The sequence below is a fragment of the Heterodontus francisci genome, chromosome 20 (assembly GCF_036365525.1).
Source record: "Heterodontus francisci isolate sHetFra1 chromosome 20, sHetFra1.hap1, whole genome shotgun sequence".
Classification (NCBI taxonomy): domain Eukaryota; kingdom Metazoa; phylum Chordata; class Chondrichthyes; order Heterodontiformes; family Heterodontidae; genus Heterodontus; species Heterodontus francisci.
In genome coordinates, this window is record NC_090390.1 from 57,358,788 (window position 1) to 57,371,983 (window position 13,196).

The 13,196-nt window shown below is 42.4% G+C and overlaps 1 protein-coding gene across 4 annotated transcripts in view; it reads right to left on the reverse strand.

Moving 5' to 3' along the window:
* Positions 1-12,753, reverse strand: part of LOC137380657 (deleted in malignant brain tumors 1 protein-like) — a 52,501-nt gene extending 39,748 nt beyond the window's left edge. For all 4 annotated transcript variants that reach the window (XM_068052823.1, XM_068052824.1, XM_068052826.1 and 1 more), the window contains exon 1: positions 12,671-12,753. In XM_068052823.1, coding sequence (XP_067908924.1) covers positions 12,671-12,752 — 82 coding nt within the window. In that variant the 5' untranslated portion in view covers position 12,753. The remainder of the gene's footprint in view (positions 1-12,670) is intronic.
* Positions 12,754-13,196: the final 443 nt, after the last annotated feature.

Consider the following 13,196-nt stretch of genomic DNA (forward strand, 5'->3'; position numbering starts at 1 on the left):
AGGAGGATTTTCATGCTTTGAGTGGTATATTTCAATGGGCACTGGTAACACTCTTGTACCTCACTCTACTTGCTGATATCTTATTATCTTATTTGAGATTTGACAGTGTGTGCTAAGACCCCCTGTGACTGTTGGAGACATTGCAGCTGAGCATGAATTTGTTCTTTTCTATTTCTAACAGCTGCACTTCGACAGTCCCAGCAGTGTTCATTAGATAGAGATTGGCAGAGGAAACCTTGGTTGATTTTTTTACATTACAACAGTGATTACGCTGAATAGAGCACTCTGGAGCTGGCCAACTGCTGCCCTGATTGAGACCACCTAACTGGACATACAGCAGTAAACCAATCTGTCTTTCCAGGAATGGATCAATTACTGACTACATTAACTCATGGCACACCGAGGAAGTTAATTACACTTTCTTGCATTAGTTGCTCATGAACAAAGATTTTTAAATATGTTTCTGTAACTGTCTCTCCATTTGTCTCTCAACTTCTAAATTCTTTCTATCTCCAGCTGGATTTTGCTCTCTGTGATGAATGAACAGCACCAGCCATTTGTTACAATTGCACTTGCCCATCGACTTTCTATGGAGTTTTGTACTGGAAATTTGGGAGCCAAAAAGCACAGTGCCCTCTATAGGGCATCTGGGGCCTGCGTAAACAGGGCAAGCAACTGTGCATCTCCTTAACCAATCAGATTGAAAAATCAAAAATGAGCAGCACAGAGTCAAAACCAGGAAGTGTCAGTTAGAAAATTGAATTCAGTTCAAATCTGCGACAGAAAGCGAAAAATAGATGAAAACTATGATTGGATTAAGAGAGAGGAATGGAAGGAACAAGAAAGAAAAAAAAATCTTCACCAGTAACTAAAACCTGAAAGATTGAGATTGCAGTCATGTAAAAGTGGATTTTCAGTGTCAGGGAGGTTGTTTGATAGTAATTAAGAATAACCATGCCATTAAAAAGGTACTTAACACTGGAACGGACACGCCCAAACATTATTTGGCAAGTTATCTATGCGGTAGGCCCAAGAACCTCATGCTGTTCCCTGTATTTCAATAGGAAGCCAGATGACAAGATGCAGTTTTGAGAAATCTTATGAAGGAACATTGTATTTCAGACAGTAACCTCGAGGTTTCCATGTTTAACTGTACCTCTGTGGGTGCAAGAAGTTGCTGTTGATTTTTATGTAACTAACTGCGTGTGCTGTTAGCCTCATTGTAATTTAAATCCAGCTCTATATCCTTCTGCTTGTCTCCCACATTTTTCTCTTTTTTCTGAATTGTTCTGACAGGCTTTCTCTCATGATTGTCTCTGTTTTGCTCTATGGGGTCAATTCAGTGATCCTGGATGAAGTGTTACTATGACCCCTATACGCACCCCCCCCCCCCCCCCCCCCCACCCACTCCCCGTCCCCACCAAGACTTTGTACTACTGGAGTAGACAGCTAGGATTTAGCTAGACCAGTTCATGAATTTTATTACAATATCTTCCATGCATATTTTCACGAGTACAGGGATTTGTAGGGGGCGGGATATTCAGACAGCAGCAGCTTTTAAAGAGCTGCTGTTCCTGCTTCAAGTCACCTTTTCTATTTGCTGCAGGAAATCTAACCAGTCAGCAGTGAGCAAGGAAATTTTGCCAAAACTGTCTTCTGTAATGAAAAATGCTTGGACGCACTGCTGTATGACATGCAGAAAAGGAGGCGGGCCATTTGTAATGCGAAGTAGAATGCTCTTTGCACCACAATGTACAGCAAATATAGTGGAGGTGCTTTATCAAACCAACTCTATCTTCCATGTCGATAGGTCATGGCAGCAGATGAGTGAAATGTTCACTGGCTTGAAGGAATGTTTCACAGTTAGTCCAGCAAAAGTTTTCCAGCTCTGATTAAATCAATGCACGTAGCATCTTGCCTCAAGCACGATGCTACAAGCATGGTGCAGTATCCATAAAGTACTAGGGAAAGCACTGACACCAATTTACAGATTATTACTTCTCCCTACATTTTCATGTCCATAATTTTTCAGTTTAATCTTTATGGCTGACTCTTAATAATGCTTCTAGGTTTTTTTTTAGATTTAGATTTAGAGATACAGCACTGAAACAGGCCCTTTGGCCCACCGAGTCTGTGCCGACCATTAACCACCCATTTATACTAATCCTACACTAATCCCATATTCCTACCACATCCTCACCTGCCCCTATATTCCCCTACCACCTACCTATACTAGGGGCAATTTATAATGGCCAATTTACCTATCAACCTGCAAGTCTTTTGGCTGTGGGAGGAAACTGGAGCACCCGAAGGAAACCCACACAGACACAGGGAGAACATGCAAACTCCACACAGGCAGTGCCCAGAATTGGACCCGGGTCGCTGGAGCTGTGAGGCTGCGGTGCTAACCACTGCGCCACTGTAGCTTTGTAGATAAAACTGATATGAAATTACTTTCAGGTTGCTTTGTCATATAATCATACAAAGTGGATGTAGACTGTCACTGGGTGGCATGCACTGCTCTTCAACTGCTTTCAGTCATGTGCATTGCCTGGTGTTATAATTAGCTAGCTTCCCTGTTTACACTGTGTCATGCACACCAGAAGTACAATGATACAACAATCATGGACTAAACTCTGAACAATTATAAAAAACTGACTTTGACTTTTAAAAATGAAGGTTTATTTTTAAAAAGTGAACATACATCCAAAATGCAGGAGAAAAAGCTTGGCCTTTGTGTATTCAAACTGTCTGACAAAGACAAAGAACAAATCTTCAAAGCTAAGAAGTGTCAATTGCACCCCATCCTAAAACATTCGAGAGTTGAATGTTTTCTTCTGAAACAAAGAAGATGTGAAGTAGCCACATCCTGGGCCATTCTGCAATCACCATGGGGAAGAGATGAGAATGTCTCCTAACAGGAAGTGAGAAGTAACACATCCTAACCTTTAAAAAAGACAAGGAAGTGAGAAGTAACACAGCCTAACCTTAAAAAAAGACAGCCAGAGAGAGAGAGAAGCAACATACAGCAGCTTATTTTCCAGCAAGCCAGAAGGCATGCGCTCTGCTGTAGAATCCTACGTCTACATGAGATGTCATTGAACTAGAAGTGACCCACTGTCTTCAGTGGAACTTTCAAACAAGAGAAAAATCCACAATCACCTCAGGCCTGCACCCATCGAGAATGTGATTTCCAAGAGAATTCAACAGGTTTATTGTGACCTCCCCCCACCCCACTAAAAATCACTTTACCTTTTTTCCCTCTCTTTCTGTCTCTTTTTGTGTGTATGTGTCTGTGAGCAAATGCGTCAGTGGATGCGATGGTGACAATTTTGGGATAAGGCGTATTGATCAATAAATAATTGATCTTCTGTTTTTTTTAAAAAAACCTACAAGAAAACATGTCACTGTCTGTTTATTTGAAAAATAAAAAACCAAGGGGTAAAACCCTTATAGCAAAACATTTTCTGTGGTCAGGTGGGGAGTGGAACAGTGGGAATCACCCATATCGCATCACATGGCTGTAACAACTGTTATTCCAAGTTTCTGTGACTCTTCTGCTGAAATTACAGTGGATGAATTCGCTGTGGAAATTTACCCCCAAGGAGTTTGAGAGTAAGAAAAATAGGAAGATAATAACCTGTTGCTTATTTAATTTTATTTTCCCAATTTATTCAAGAAAAGTAATCAAGGATCATTTTTCTGTACAATTATGTTTTCACAGAGGAAGTCCGTCACAGGCATCTCCTTTACCAGAACAGGAAAGAGAGCAGTCTGCCTCCACGTCAGCCACAGGGGGAGCACCGCATAGAAGTTCATGGAAGAGATCACATATATTTTGTTAGTGTCACCAAGGGCCACATATGGGTGTTGTTTTCATGGAATGTGGACTTTGCCTTTGCAGTATTTGAATGAAGGATCGTTTGCTCCCGACTTCATAAGTGTACTGTGGCTACAGTTGGGTCACCTAAAATGCCTGGTCATGAGCATCCTAGAGTGCAGGCTAGTTGTGGTATGAGGTGTGGGTGTGTGATGGGGGTGGTCAATGGGTAAGGCCATGCCAGATGACATGCTTGTTTTGAGGATGTACTGGCAGCAGCTGATAGTTGTCTCAAGCAGGCAGGTCTGAAACTGTTGAATGCAGTTGGAGCCCTTTTTAAGAAAACCTAGCATTGATGAGGACGTCCCATGCGTCCGTGCAATGCATGTCTATCTGCTGACACCTCAAAGGAGCCTTAGCATGGGAAGCCTGATCTGGTTGCTCCTCCTCTTCATCCTTCTCATCCTCATCTGAGGTTGGCCAATGCTCATGCTCATCATGTATCTCCAATTCCTCTCCTTGCTGCATTGCCATGTTTGCAAGGCTCAGCAAACCACCACTATGTGATAAACCCTTGCAGGTCTGTATTGGAAGGCTCCCCCAGAGCAATCAAGGCACCTGACACACATCTTGTGAAGTCCTGTAGCCTGTTGATGGTTGTCCCAATAGAGCCATGACATCGGTTGTACTGTTCCTCTGCCTCCGTCGTTGGGTTCTGCACTAGAATGGTAAGCCAGGCCTTCAATAATATCACTTGTCAACCAGGATCCATCCCTGGGAGCTATGAGGTGGGGAGAACACTTGAGGCACCAGAAACTGCCTGAGAATGAAAGAGTCGCAGCTGCTGCCTAGGAACCTTGCACACATTTGCAACAAGCATCTACAGTGGTCACAGGCAAGCTGAACATTGAGGGAGTGGATGCCCTTCCCATTCAAGAATGTCCCTACCTGCTCAGATGGTGTCTTGATGGCCACAGGGGAATAGTCTACCACACCCTGCAGCTGAGAGAATCCTGCCATTGAAGCAAAATCGACAGCCCTCTACACTGGACTGGCCTCATCTGTGGGGAGCTTGGTGTAGTCACATGCCTTAGCATACAGGGCATCTGTCATCTGCATCAGGCAGGCATGGGCGACTGATTGAGAGATTCTACAGAGGTCCTCAACCGATGCCTGAAAGGAGCCAGTGGCATAGAAGTTAAGGGCAACTATCACCTTTACTGCAATGGGCATTGGGTGTCTGTCCATTCCCTGGGGCCTGAGGCTGTCATCCAGAAGACCACAGATGTTGGTGACCACCTGCAGCAACAGACGCAGCCTTCTACAGCAGTGCTGCTCCACAGATATATGAAGCTGAGCAGTAGCCTATAAACCTTCCTTTGAGGGATTTGCCCTCTTCTACATCCTGCCCGCATCCAACCCATCTGTAGTGGTCTGCTACTAGTTTCTACTTGTGCTGCTCTCCATTCTGCTCCTCTTCCTTGGTCCAAATGATCACTCAATAAGTTAACCCCATGAGCATTTGCGCATGTCACTATTCTGCTGTGTTCAGCCCCAGTATCCTGACAGATTATTTTGGCCCAAACCAAAGTAGTTTTTAAACCTAGAACATTTTTACAGCTGCAGCATCAGGATGCTCACTACTCCATGGCAAGTGTCTGACAATGCAAAGGCTTTTCTCTGCTGCCTCCCCTTTTTATGGTCATGACTGCATTTACCTTTCATTGCACAAGGGCTTCCCGCTGTGCAGCCGCCTAAACTGAGCTGCCGAGGTGCAGACACGGCATGGAGCCCATGTGAAAGTCACAAGATCTCTCCGCTCTCTCTGTCTGCTGCCTAATCCCTTTTTAATTGCTCATTATTGGCTACCCGCTGCTGTTCACCCACCTCTGTCAAGATCGCTCGGAGGCAGGACCTCATTGGGGCACCGACCTAACAAAAGACTTACAGGGACATCACGGGAAATCTGTCAGGTGATTGGTTGGGTAAGTAACAGCTGTTAGTGCCTGTAAATAGCTTAAGAAAATAAGGAGTAAGTTTTTTTTTGAAAAAAGCCTTAAAACCTATTGTATAAGTGATAAGGTTAGTACTACTAAAGTGTGTTTTTTTTTTAATTAGTGCTATTTATTAAGGACTTTAGATTGTACTGGGTAGTGTTTGAAGTAGAACAAGGCCCCTAGTGTAATTAGTATTTTTTAATTAAAGGGAGCAACAAAGTAATCTAAAGGTAAGTCATGGTAGGAGAGTTCACACCCGTAATCTGCTCCTCCTGCGCTATATGGGAAATCAAGGACGCTTCCAGTGTCCCTGATGACCATGTATGCAGGAAGTGTATCCATCTGCAGCTACTGGCTACCCGCATTATGGAGCTGGAGCTGCGGGTGAATTCACTGTGGAGCATCCATGATGCTGAGATCATCGTGGATAGCACGTTTACCGAGGTGGTCACACCGCAGGCAAATGCTGCAAAGGCAGGAAGGGAATGGGTGACCACCAGGCAGCGTAGAGGAAGCCAGGTAGTGCAGGAGGCCCCTGTGGCCATCCCCCTCTCTAGCAGATATACTGCTTTGGATATTGTTGGGGGAGATGGCTCAGGGTAAAGAAGCAAGAGCCAGGTTCATGGCACCATGGGTGGCTCTGTTGCACAGGAGTGGAGGAAGAAGAGTGGCAGGGCTATAGTGATAGGGGATTCAATCTTAAGGGGAACAGACAGGCGTTTCTGCAGCCGCAATAGAGACTCCAGGATGGTATGTTGCCTCCCTGGTGCTAGGGTCAAGGATGTCTCTGAGCAGCTGCAGGGTATTCTGATGGGGGTGGGCAAGCAACTAGTTGGCGTGGTACATATTGGTACCAACAACATCGGTATAAAAAGGGATGAGGTCCTGCAAGCTGAATATAGGGAGTTAGGATGAAAATTAAAAAGTAGAACATCAAAGGTAGTAATCTCAGGATTACTACCAGTGCCATGTGCTAGTGAGAGCAGAAATAGCAGGATATATCAGATGAATACGTGGCTGGAGAAATGGTGTAGGAGGAGGGATTCAGATTCCTGGGACATTGGGACCGGTTCTAGGGAAGGTGGGACCAGTACAAGCTGGACGGGTTGCATCTGGGCAGGACCGGGACCAATTTCCTCAGGGGGAGTGGGGGGTGGGGGGGGGCGTGTTTGCTACTGCTGTTGGGGAGGGTTTAAACTAGAATGGCAGGGGGATGGGGATCTGAGCAGGGAGACAGAGGAGAGGGAAACAAGGATAGAAATGAAAGACAGAAAGGTAAGAAGCAAAAGTGGAAGGCAGAGAAAACAAGGGCGAGAAACAAATAGGGATGTAGTGCAAAATAAAGCTAAGATGACTAACAATGTTAAAAAGACAAGTCTAAAAGCATTGTGTCTTAATGCGTGGAGCATTCGCAATAAGGTAGATGAATTAATAGCACAAATATATATAAACGGTTATGATATAGTAGCGATTATGGAGACATGTCTGCAAGGTGACCAAGGATGGGAACTGAACATCCAGGGGTATTCAACATTTAGGAAGGACAGGCAAAAAGGGAAAGGAGGTGGGGTAGCGTTGTTAGTAAAGGAGGAAATCAATGTAATAGTGAGGAAGGATATTGGCCCGGAAAATCATGATGTGGAATGTGTATGGGTGGAGCTAAGAAACACCAAGGGGCAGAAATCGTTGGTGGGGGTTGTCTATAGGCCCCCAAACAGTAGTGGAGAGGGATGGCATTAAACAGGAAATTAGAGACGCATGCAATAAGGGTACGACTGTAATCATGGGCAACTTGAATCTACATATAGATTGGTCAAACTAAATTAGCAATAATACTGTGGAGGAGAATTTCCTGGAGTGTGTACATGATGGTTATTTAGACCAATACATTGAGGAACCAACTAGAGAAAGGGTTATCCTGGACTGGGTATTGTGCAATGAGAAAAGATTAATTAACAATCTTGTTGTGCAGGGTCCCTTGGGGAGGAGCGACCATAACATGACAGAATTCTTCATTAAGGTGGAGAGTGAAGTAGTTGAATCTGAAGCTAGGGTCCTGAATCTAAATAAAGAAAACTACGAAGGTATGAGGCGTGAGTTGGGTATGGTAGATTGGGGAACTTTACTAAAAGGTTGACGGTGGATAGGCAATGGATAATGTTTAAAGAATGTGTGCATGAATTACAACACTTATTCATTCCTGTCTGGCGCAAAAATAAAACTGGAAAGGTGGCTCAACCGTGGCTCACAAAAGAAATTAGGGATAGTATTAGATACAAAGATGAGGCACATAAAATTGCCAGAAAAAGCAGCAAGTCTGAGGATTGGGAGCAGTTTAGAATTCAGCAAAGGAGGACAAAGAGGTTGATTAAGCAGGGGAAAGTAGAGTATGAGAGTAAACTTTCGAGGAACATAAAAACTGACTGTAAAAGCTCTATAAATATGTGAAGAGAAAAAGATTAGTGAAGACAAATGTAGGTCCCTTACAGTCAGAAATGGGGGAAATTAAAATGGGGAACAAAGAAATGGCAGAACAATTAAACATATAATTTGGTTCTGCCTTCACAAAGGAGGACACAAATAACCTCCCAGAAATGTTAGGGAACCAAGGGTCTAATGAGAGGGAGGAACTGAAGGAAATCAGTATTAGTAAAAAAAAAGGAAATTAATGGGGTTAAAGGCTGACAAATCCCCAGGGCCTGATAATCTACATCTAAGTGTACCAAAGGAAGTGGCCCTGAAAATAGCGGATGCATTGGTGGTCATCTTCCAAAATTCTATAGATTCTGGAGCATTTCCTACAGATTGGAGGGTGGCAAATGTAACCCCACTATTTAAAAAAGGAGGGAGAGAATAAACAGAGAACTACAGATTAGTTAGCCTTCATCAATAGTGGGGAAAATGCTAGAGCCTATTATAAAGGATGTGATAATAGAACACCTGGCAAGCATAAACGGGATTGGGCAAAGTCAGTATGGGTTTACGAAAGGGAAATCATGCTTAACAAATCTACTGGAGTTTTTTGAGGATGTAACTGGTAGAATAGATAAGGGTGAACCAGTGGATGTGGTGTATTTGGATTTTCAGAAGGTTTTTGATAAGGTCCCACATAAGAGGTTAGTGTGCAAAATTAAAGCACATGGGATTGGGGGTAATATGCTGGCATGGATTGAGAATTGGTTGACAGAGAGGAAACTGAGAGTAGGAATAAACGGGTCTTTTTCTGGGTGGCAGACAGTGACTAGTGGATTACCGCAGGGATCAGTGCTTGGGTCCCAGTTATTCACAATATATCTTTATGACTTGGGTGAGGGAACTAAATGTAACATTTCCAAGTTTGTAAATGACACAAAGCTGGGGGGGAATGTGAGCTGTGAGGAGGATGCAAAGAGACTCCAATGTGATTTGGATAAGTTGGGTGAGTGGGCAAATGCATGGCAGATGCAGTATAATGTGGATAAATGTGAGATTATCCACTTTGGTTGTAAAAATCAGAAAGGTAGATTATTATCTGAATGGTGATAGATTGGGAAAGGGGGAGATGCAACGAGAGCTGGGTGTCCTTGTACACCAGTCGCTAAAATCAAGCATTCGGGTGCAGTAAGCAATTCGGAAGGTGAATGGTATGTTGGCCTTCATTGCAAGAGGATTTGAGTACAGGAGCAAGGATGTCTTACTGCAGTATACAGGGCCTTGGTGAGACCACATCTGAAGTATTGTGTGCGGTTATGGTCTCCTTATCTGAGGAAGGATGTTCTTGCCATGGAGGGAGTGCAAAGAAGATTTACTAGGTTGATTCCTGGGATGGCAGGATTGACGTATGAGGAGAGATTAGGTCGACTAGGCCTATATTCACTAGGATTTAGAAGAATGAGAGGGGATCTCATAGAAACCTATAAAATTCTAACAGGACTAGACAGGCTAGATGCAGGGAGGATGTTCCCGATGGCTGGGGAGTCCAGAACCAGGGGTCACAGTCTCAGGATATTGGGTATGCCATTTAGAACCGAGATGAGGAGAAATTTCTTCACTCAGAGGGTGGTGAACCTGTGGAATTCTCTACCACAGAAGGCAGTGGAGGCCAAGTTATTAAATATATTCAAGAAGGAGATAGATATATTTCTTAAGGCCAAAGGGATCAAGGGATATGGGGAGAAAGTGGGAACAGGGTACTGAATTAGACGATCAGCCATGATCTTTTTTGAATGGCAGAGCAGGCCCAAAGGGTCAAATGGCATACTCCTGCTCCTATTTTCTATGTTTCTATGTTTCACTAATCTCAGATTTCGTTATTGGTTCTGCCTTCAAACCAGCCTAACTGGGGCCGGGAAGATTCCGCCCGATCCCTGCATTGTCCCCCTCTTTTATGAAAACAGATGCAAAGTATTCATTAAGAACCATGCCCACATCTTCTGTCTCCACACACAAGTTACCTTTTTGGTCTCTAATCAGCCCTACTCTTTCCTTAGTTATCCTCTTACTGTTTATGTATTTATAAAACATCTTTGGGTTTTCCTTGATCTTACTTCTCATATTTTTCACGTCCTCTCTTTGCTTTACTAATTTCCTTTTTAATTTTACCCCAGCACTTTCTACACTCGTCTAGATTTTCTGCAGTATTGAGCTCTCAGTATTTGACATAAACTTCCCTTTTCTGCCTTATGCTGTTCTGTATGTTCTTTGATATCCAGAGGGGTCTAGATTTGGAGGTGCCACCCTTCTTCTTTGTGGGCACATATTTGTTTTGAACCCTCTCTATCTCCTCTTTGAATGCCTCCCACTGCTCTGACACTTTCGGATAGCTGTTTCCAGTCCACTTCTGCCAAATCACATTTCAGCTTGAAAAAATTGGCCTTTCCCCAATTTAAAACTTTTGCTCTTGGTCTATCTTTGTCCTTTTCCATGACTACGCTAGATCTAACTGAATTATGATCAGTCACCAAAATGCTCTCCCAGGGATACCCCTTCCACTTGCCAGCTTCATTTCCTAAAACTAAGTCCAGAACTGTCCTTACTCTTGTCGAATTTGCTAAGTAGTGGCAAAAAAAGGTTCTGATGAATGCATTTTAAGAATTCTAATGCAACAGTTTGGGCTAGCTGGCAATAGCAAGGGCACTCATGAAATGGCAGTTGTTGTCATCCTGAGAGAGGAGATCAGGTTTGTGCTCCCTGGTGCCAATGTGTCTCCCTCAGAGTAGCACCGCAGCAAATCTAGCTGTGTGTTGGAAAACAGATTGTCAGCCTTCTGTGACACCCTAGGACTAACAGGAGCTTCATCAAGGCTGATTTTCCACGTACCTTCCATTAGTGACTGAGTTGAAAGCAAACAAAAAGAACAAGTATTTCAGACTCTTTTTTGTTTTGAAACAGTTTATGTACTCTGTAAGACAAGTACCGTATATTACTTTTTGCTGCATCTTTTAGCATTCATGTAATTATTGTAAATTTATTTGTTATTTTTAGCCTGAATGCAATAGTCTGACAGTATGGTATTTAAAGTCTTTCAGAGTAAAAAGAGGAACATGGTGAGTATCCTATGAGATCTCTGGTGCATTATATTGTCATTAAGGAGTAACTGTCTGTGGTTTGCCGGTTTCAGCTGGTAGCAGATTTGGTCTGTTAATGGAAAATGCCTGCTTCCAAGACAAAAGTGTTGAGAAAAATCTTGAATTGTCGGAGTAAAATTACTATTCTGACTGCATGTGTAAAGTATTAATATAAATGCCAAGACCACTGTTCTGAAGAGATTGCATTATTATTTTTAGGTACTTTCATTACCTGCTGTGGTTCAGCAAAATTGAAAACAACTAGGAATGGGATAGATATCAGAAAAGGAGTAGTCCATTTACCCCCTTGAGCCTGTTCTGCTATTCAATGAGATCATAGCTTATCTATGACCTAACTAGAAAGAAAACAAGAAAGAAAACAAAGAAAGAAAGAAAGCAAGAAAGAAAGAACAATCGCTTACAGAAATCAGACTATAGTGTTATAATTCTTCTTCTTTGCCACCAAACATGTCCAGGTTCCATGTCAACAATTTATGCTCTAAAAAACAACATATTAAACATCCTAGTGGATGTTTTGTCCTCTTTTGATTGGATGGCATCTGGAAACTTGGTTGTGGTAAGGGACACATCTTAAATGCAGGCAGGAGACCCATCCCATTGCACTTGTGTTACAACTGAGTGGAAGATCTAACAGTTCACCAGCAATTGAAGCAAGGCTAACTGGACAATAAGTTTCCTGGCTTGTCACTGTCTCCTTTCTCAAAGAGTGGAGTCACATTTTCTACCCTTCAGTTGTTTGGTATTTGTCATTTGAAAAATTAGTCACAGCCAGGCATTTAGCCTGTGTCCTCTTTAATGAATGAATAACATTTCTATGACTGGTCTAACAAATTAGTGTAACAAAGATCAGGCTCGCATTTGCATGCAGAACAAAGATGGTCAGTGAAGTGGTCACCTAAATTACATTTGGTCTCCTCAGGTTCAAAGGAACTACACTAAGCAGCAAAACCATAGTTTTAAATTGGTGGAAATACACTGTAATTGCTGCCTCAAATTGAAGTAGCCTTTGGGACACTGGCCAGGCATATGGGCCTGATGATAGTGGCACAATTTAAAGTATAGGTGAATACATAGAAAGTCTTCTCACATGACCACTTGCATTTATCTATAGAGTATGTTTATGAAAGAGACTGATATACTCACATTTTCAAACCTACAAGGCAAGGCATTAGGTCTGCAAATCCTGTCTTTCCTTCAAATACATCTTATAAGAGATTGTCATTTATTAATATAACCTTGACACATTGAGAACTTTAACATTTTAACAGTAATGAATCGCTCGTTACCTTGTACTGTATTGTAGTTTTTGCCATGGAAAGTAAAAATAATGAGAAAAACATGTAAAAGAACTCTTCCTATGGATGTCATTTTCTCACTTCAAATGGAAGATAAAGTTCCAACCTCTACCTTTTATTTATAGACAATTGTGTTGTCATTTGACTCATCAGGTAATTTTCTTTTGTTCACAACATGAAATGTACGTACAAAATGAATTAACTATTGTTTGTGTATCATGTGGTGCTTGTGAGCATCAAAATGGAACATAGCTAGGAGTATTGTTTTAGATTGTTAAATATTAATCTCACTGGTCATTGGCCATAATTGTCTGCAGGGGAAACATCATAAGGTTGCATAGATCAGTAATCTGAGCAGTGATGCTGCTTTGAATGGAACACTTAATGTTGGCAAAGAAAGCACGTCATAATGAGTACAAAGCTTTTCAGTTAAACAGAGTAAATGTTAATTTTACCATGTATCGGCAAAGTGTCTGCCAAACTGACACACAAAGTTTGCATTGTTATTCATGAAATA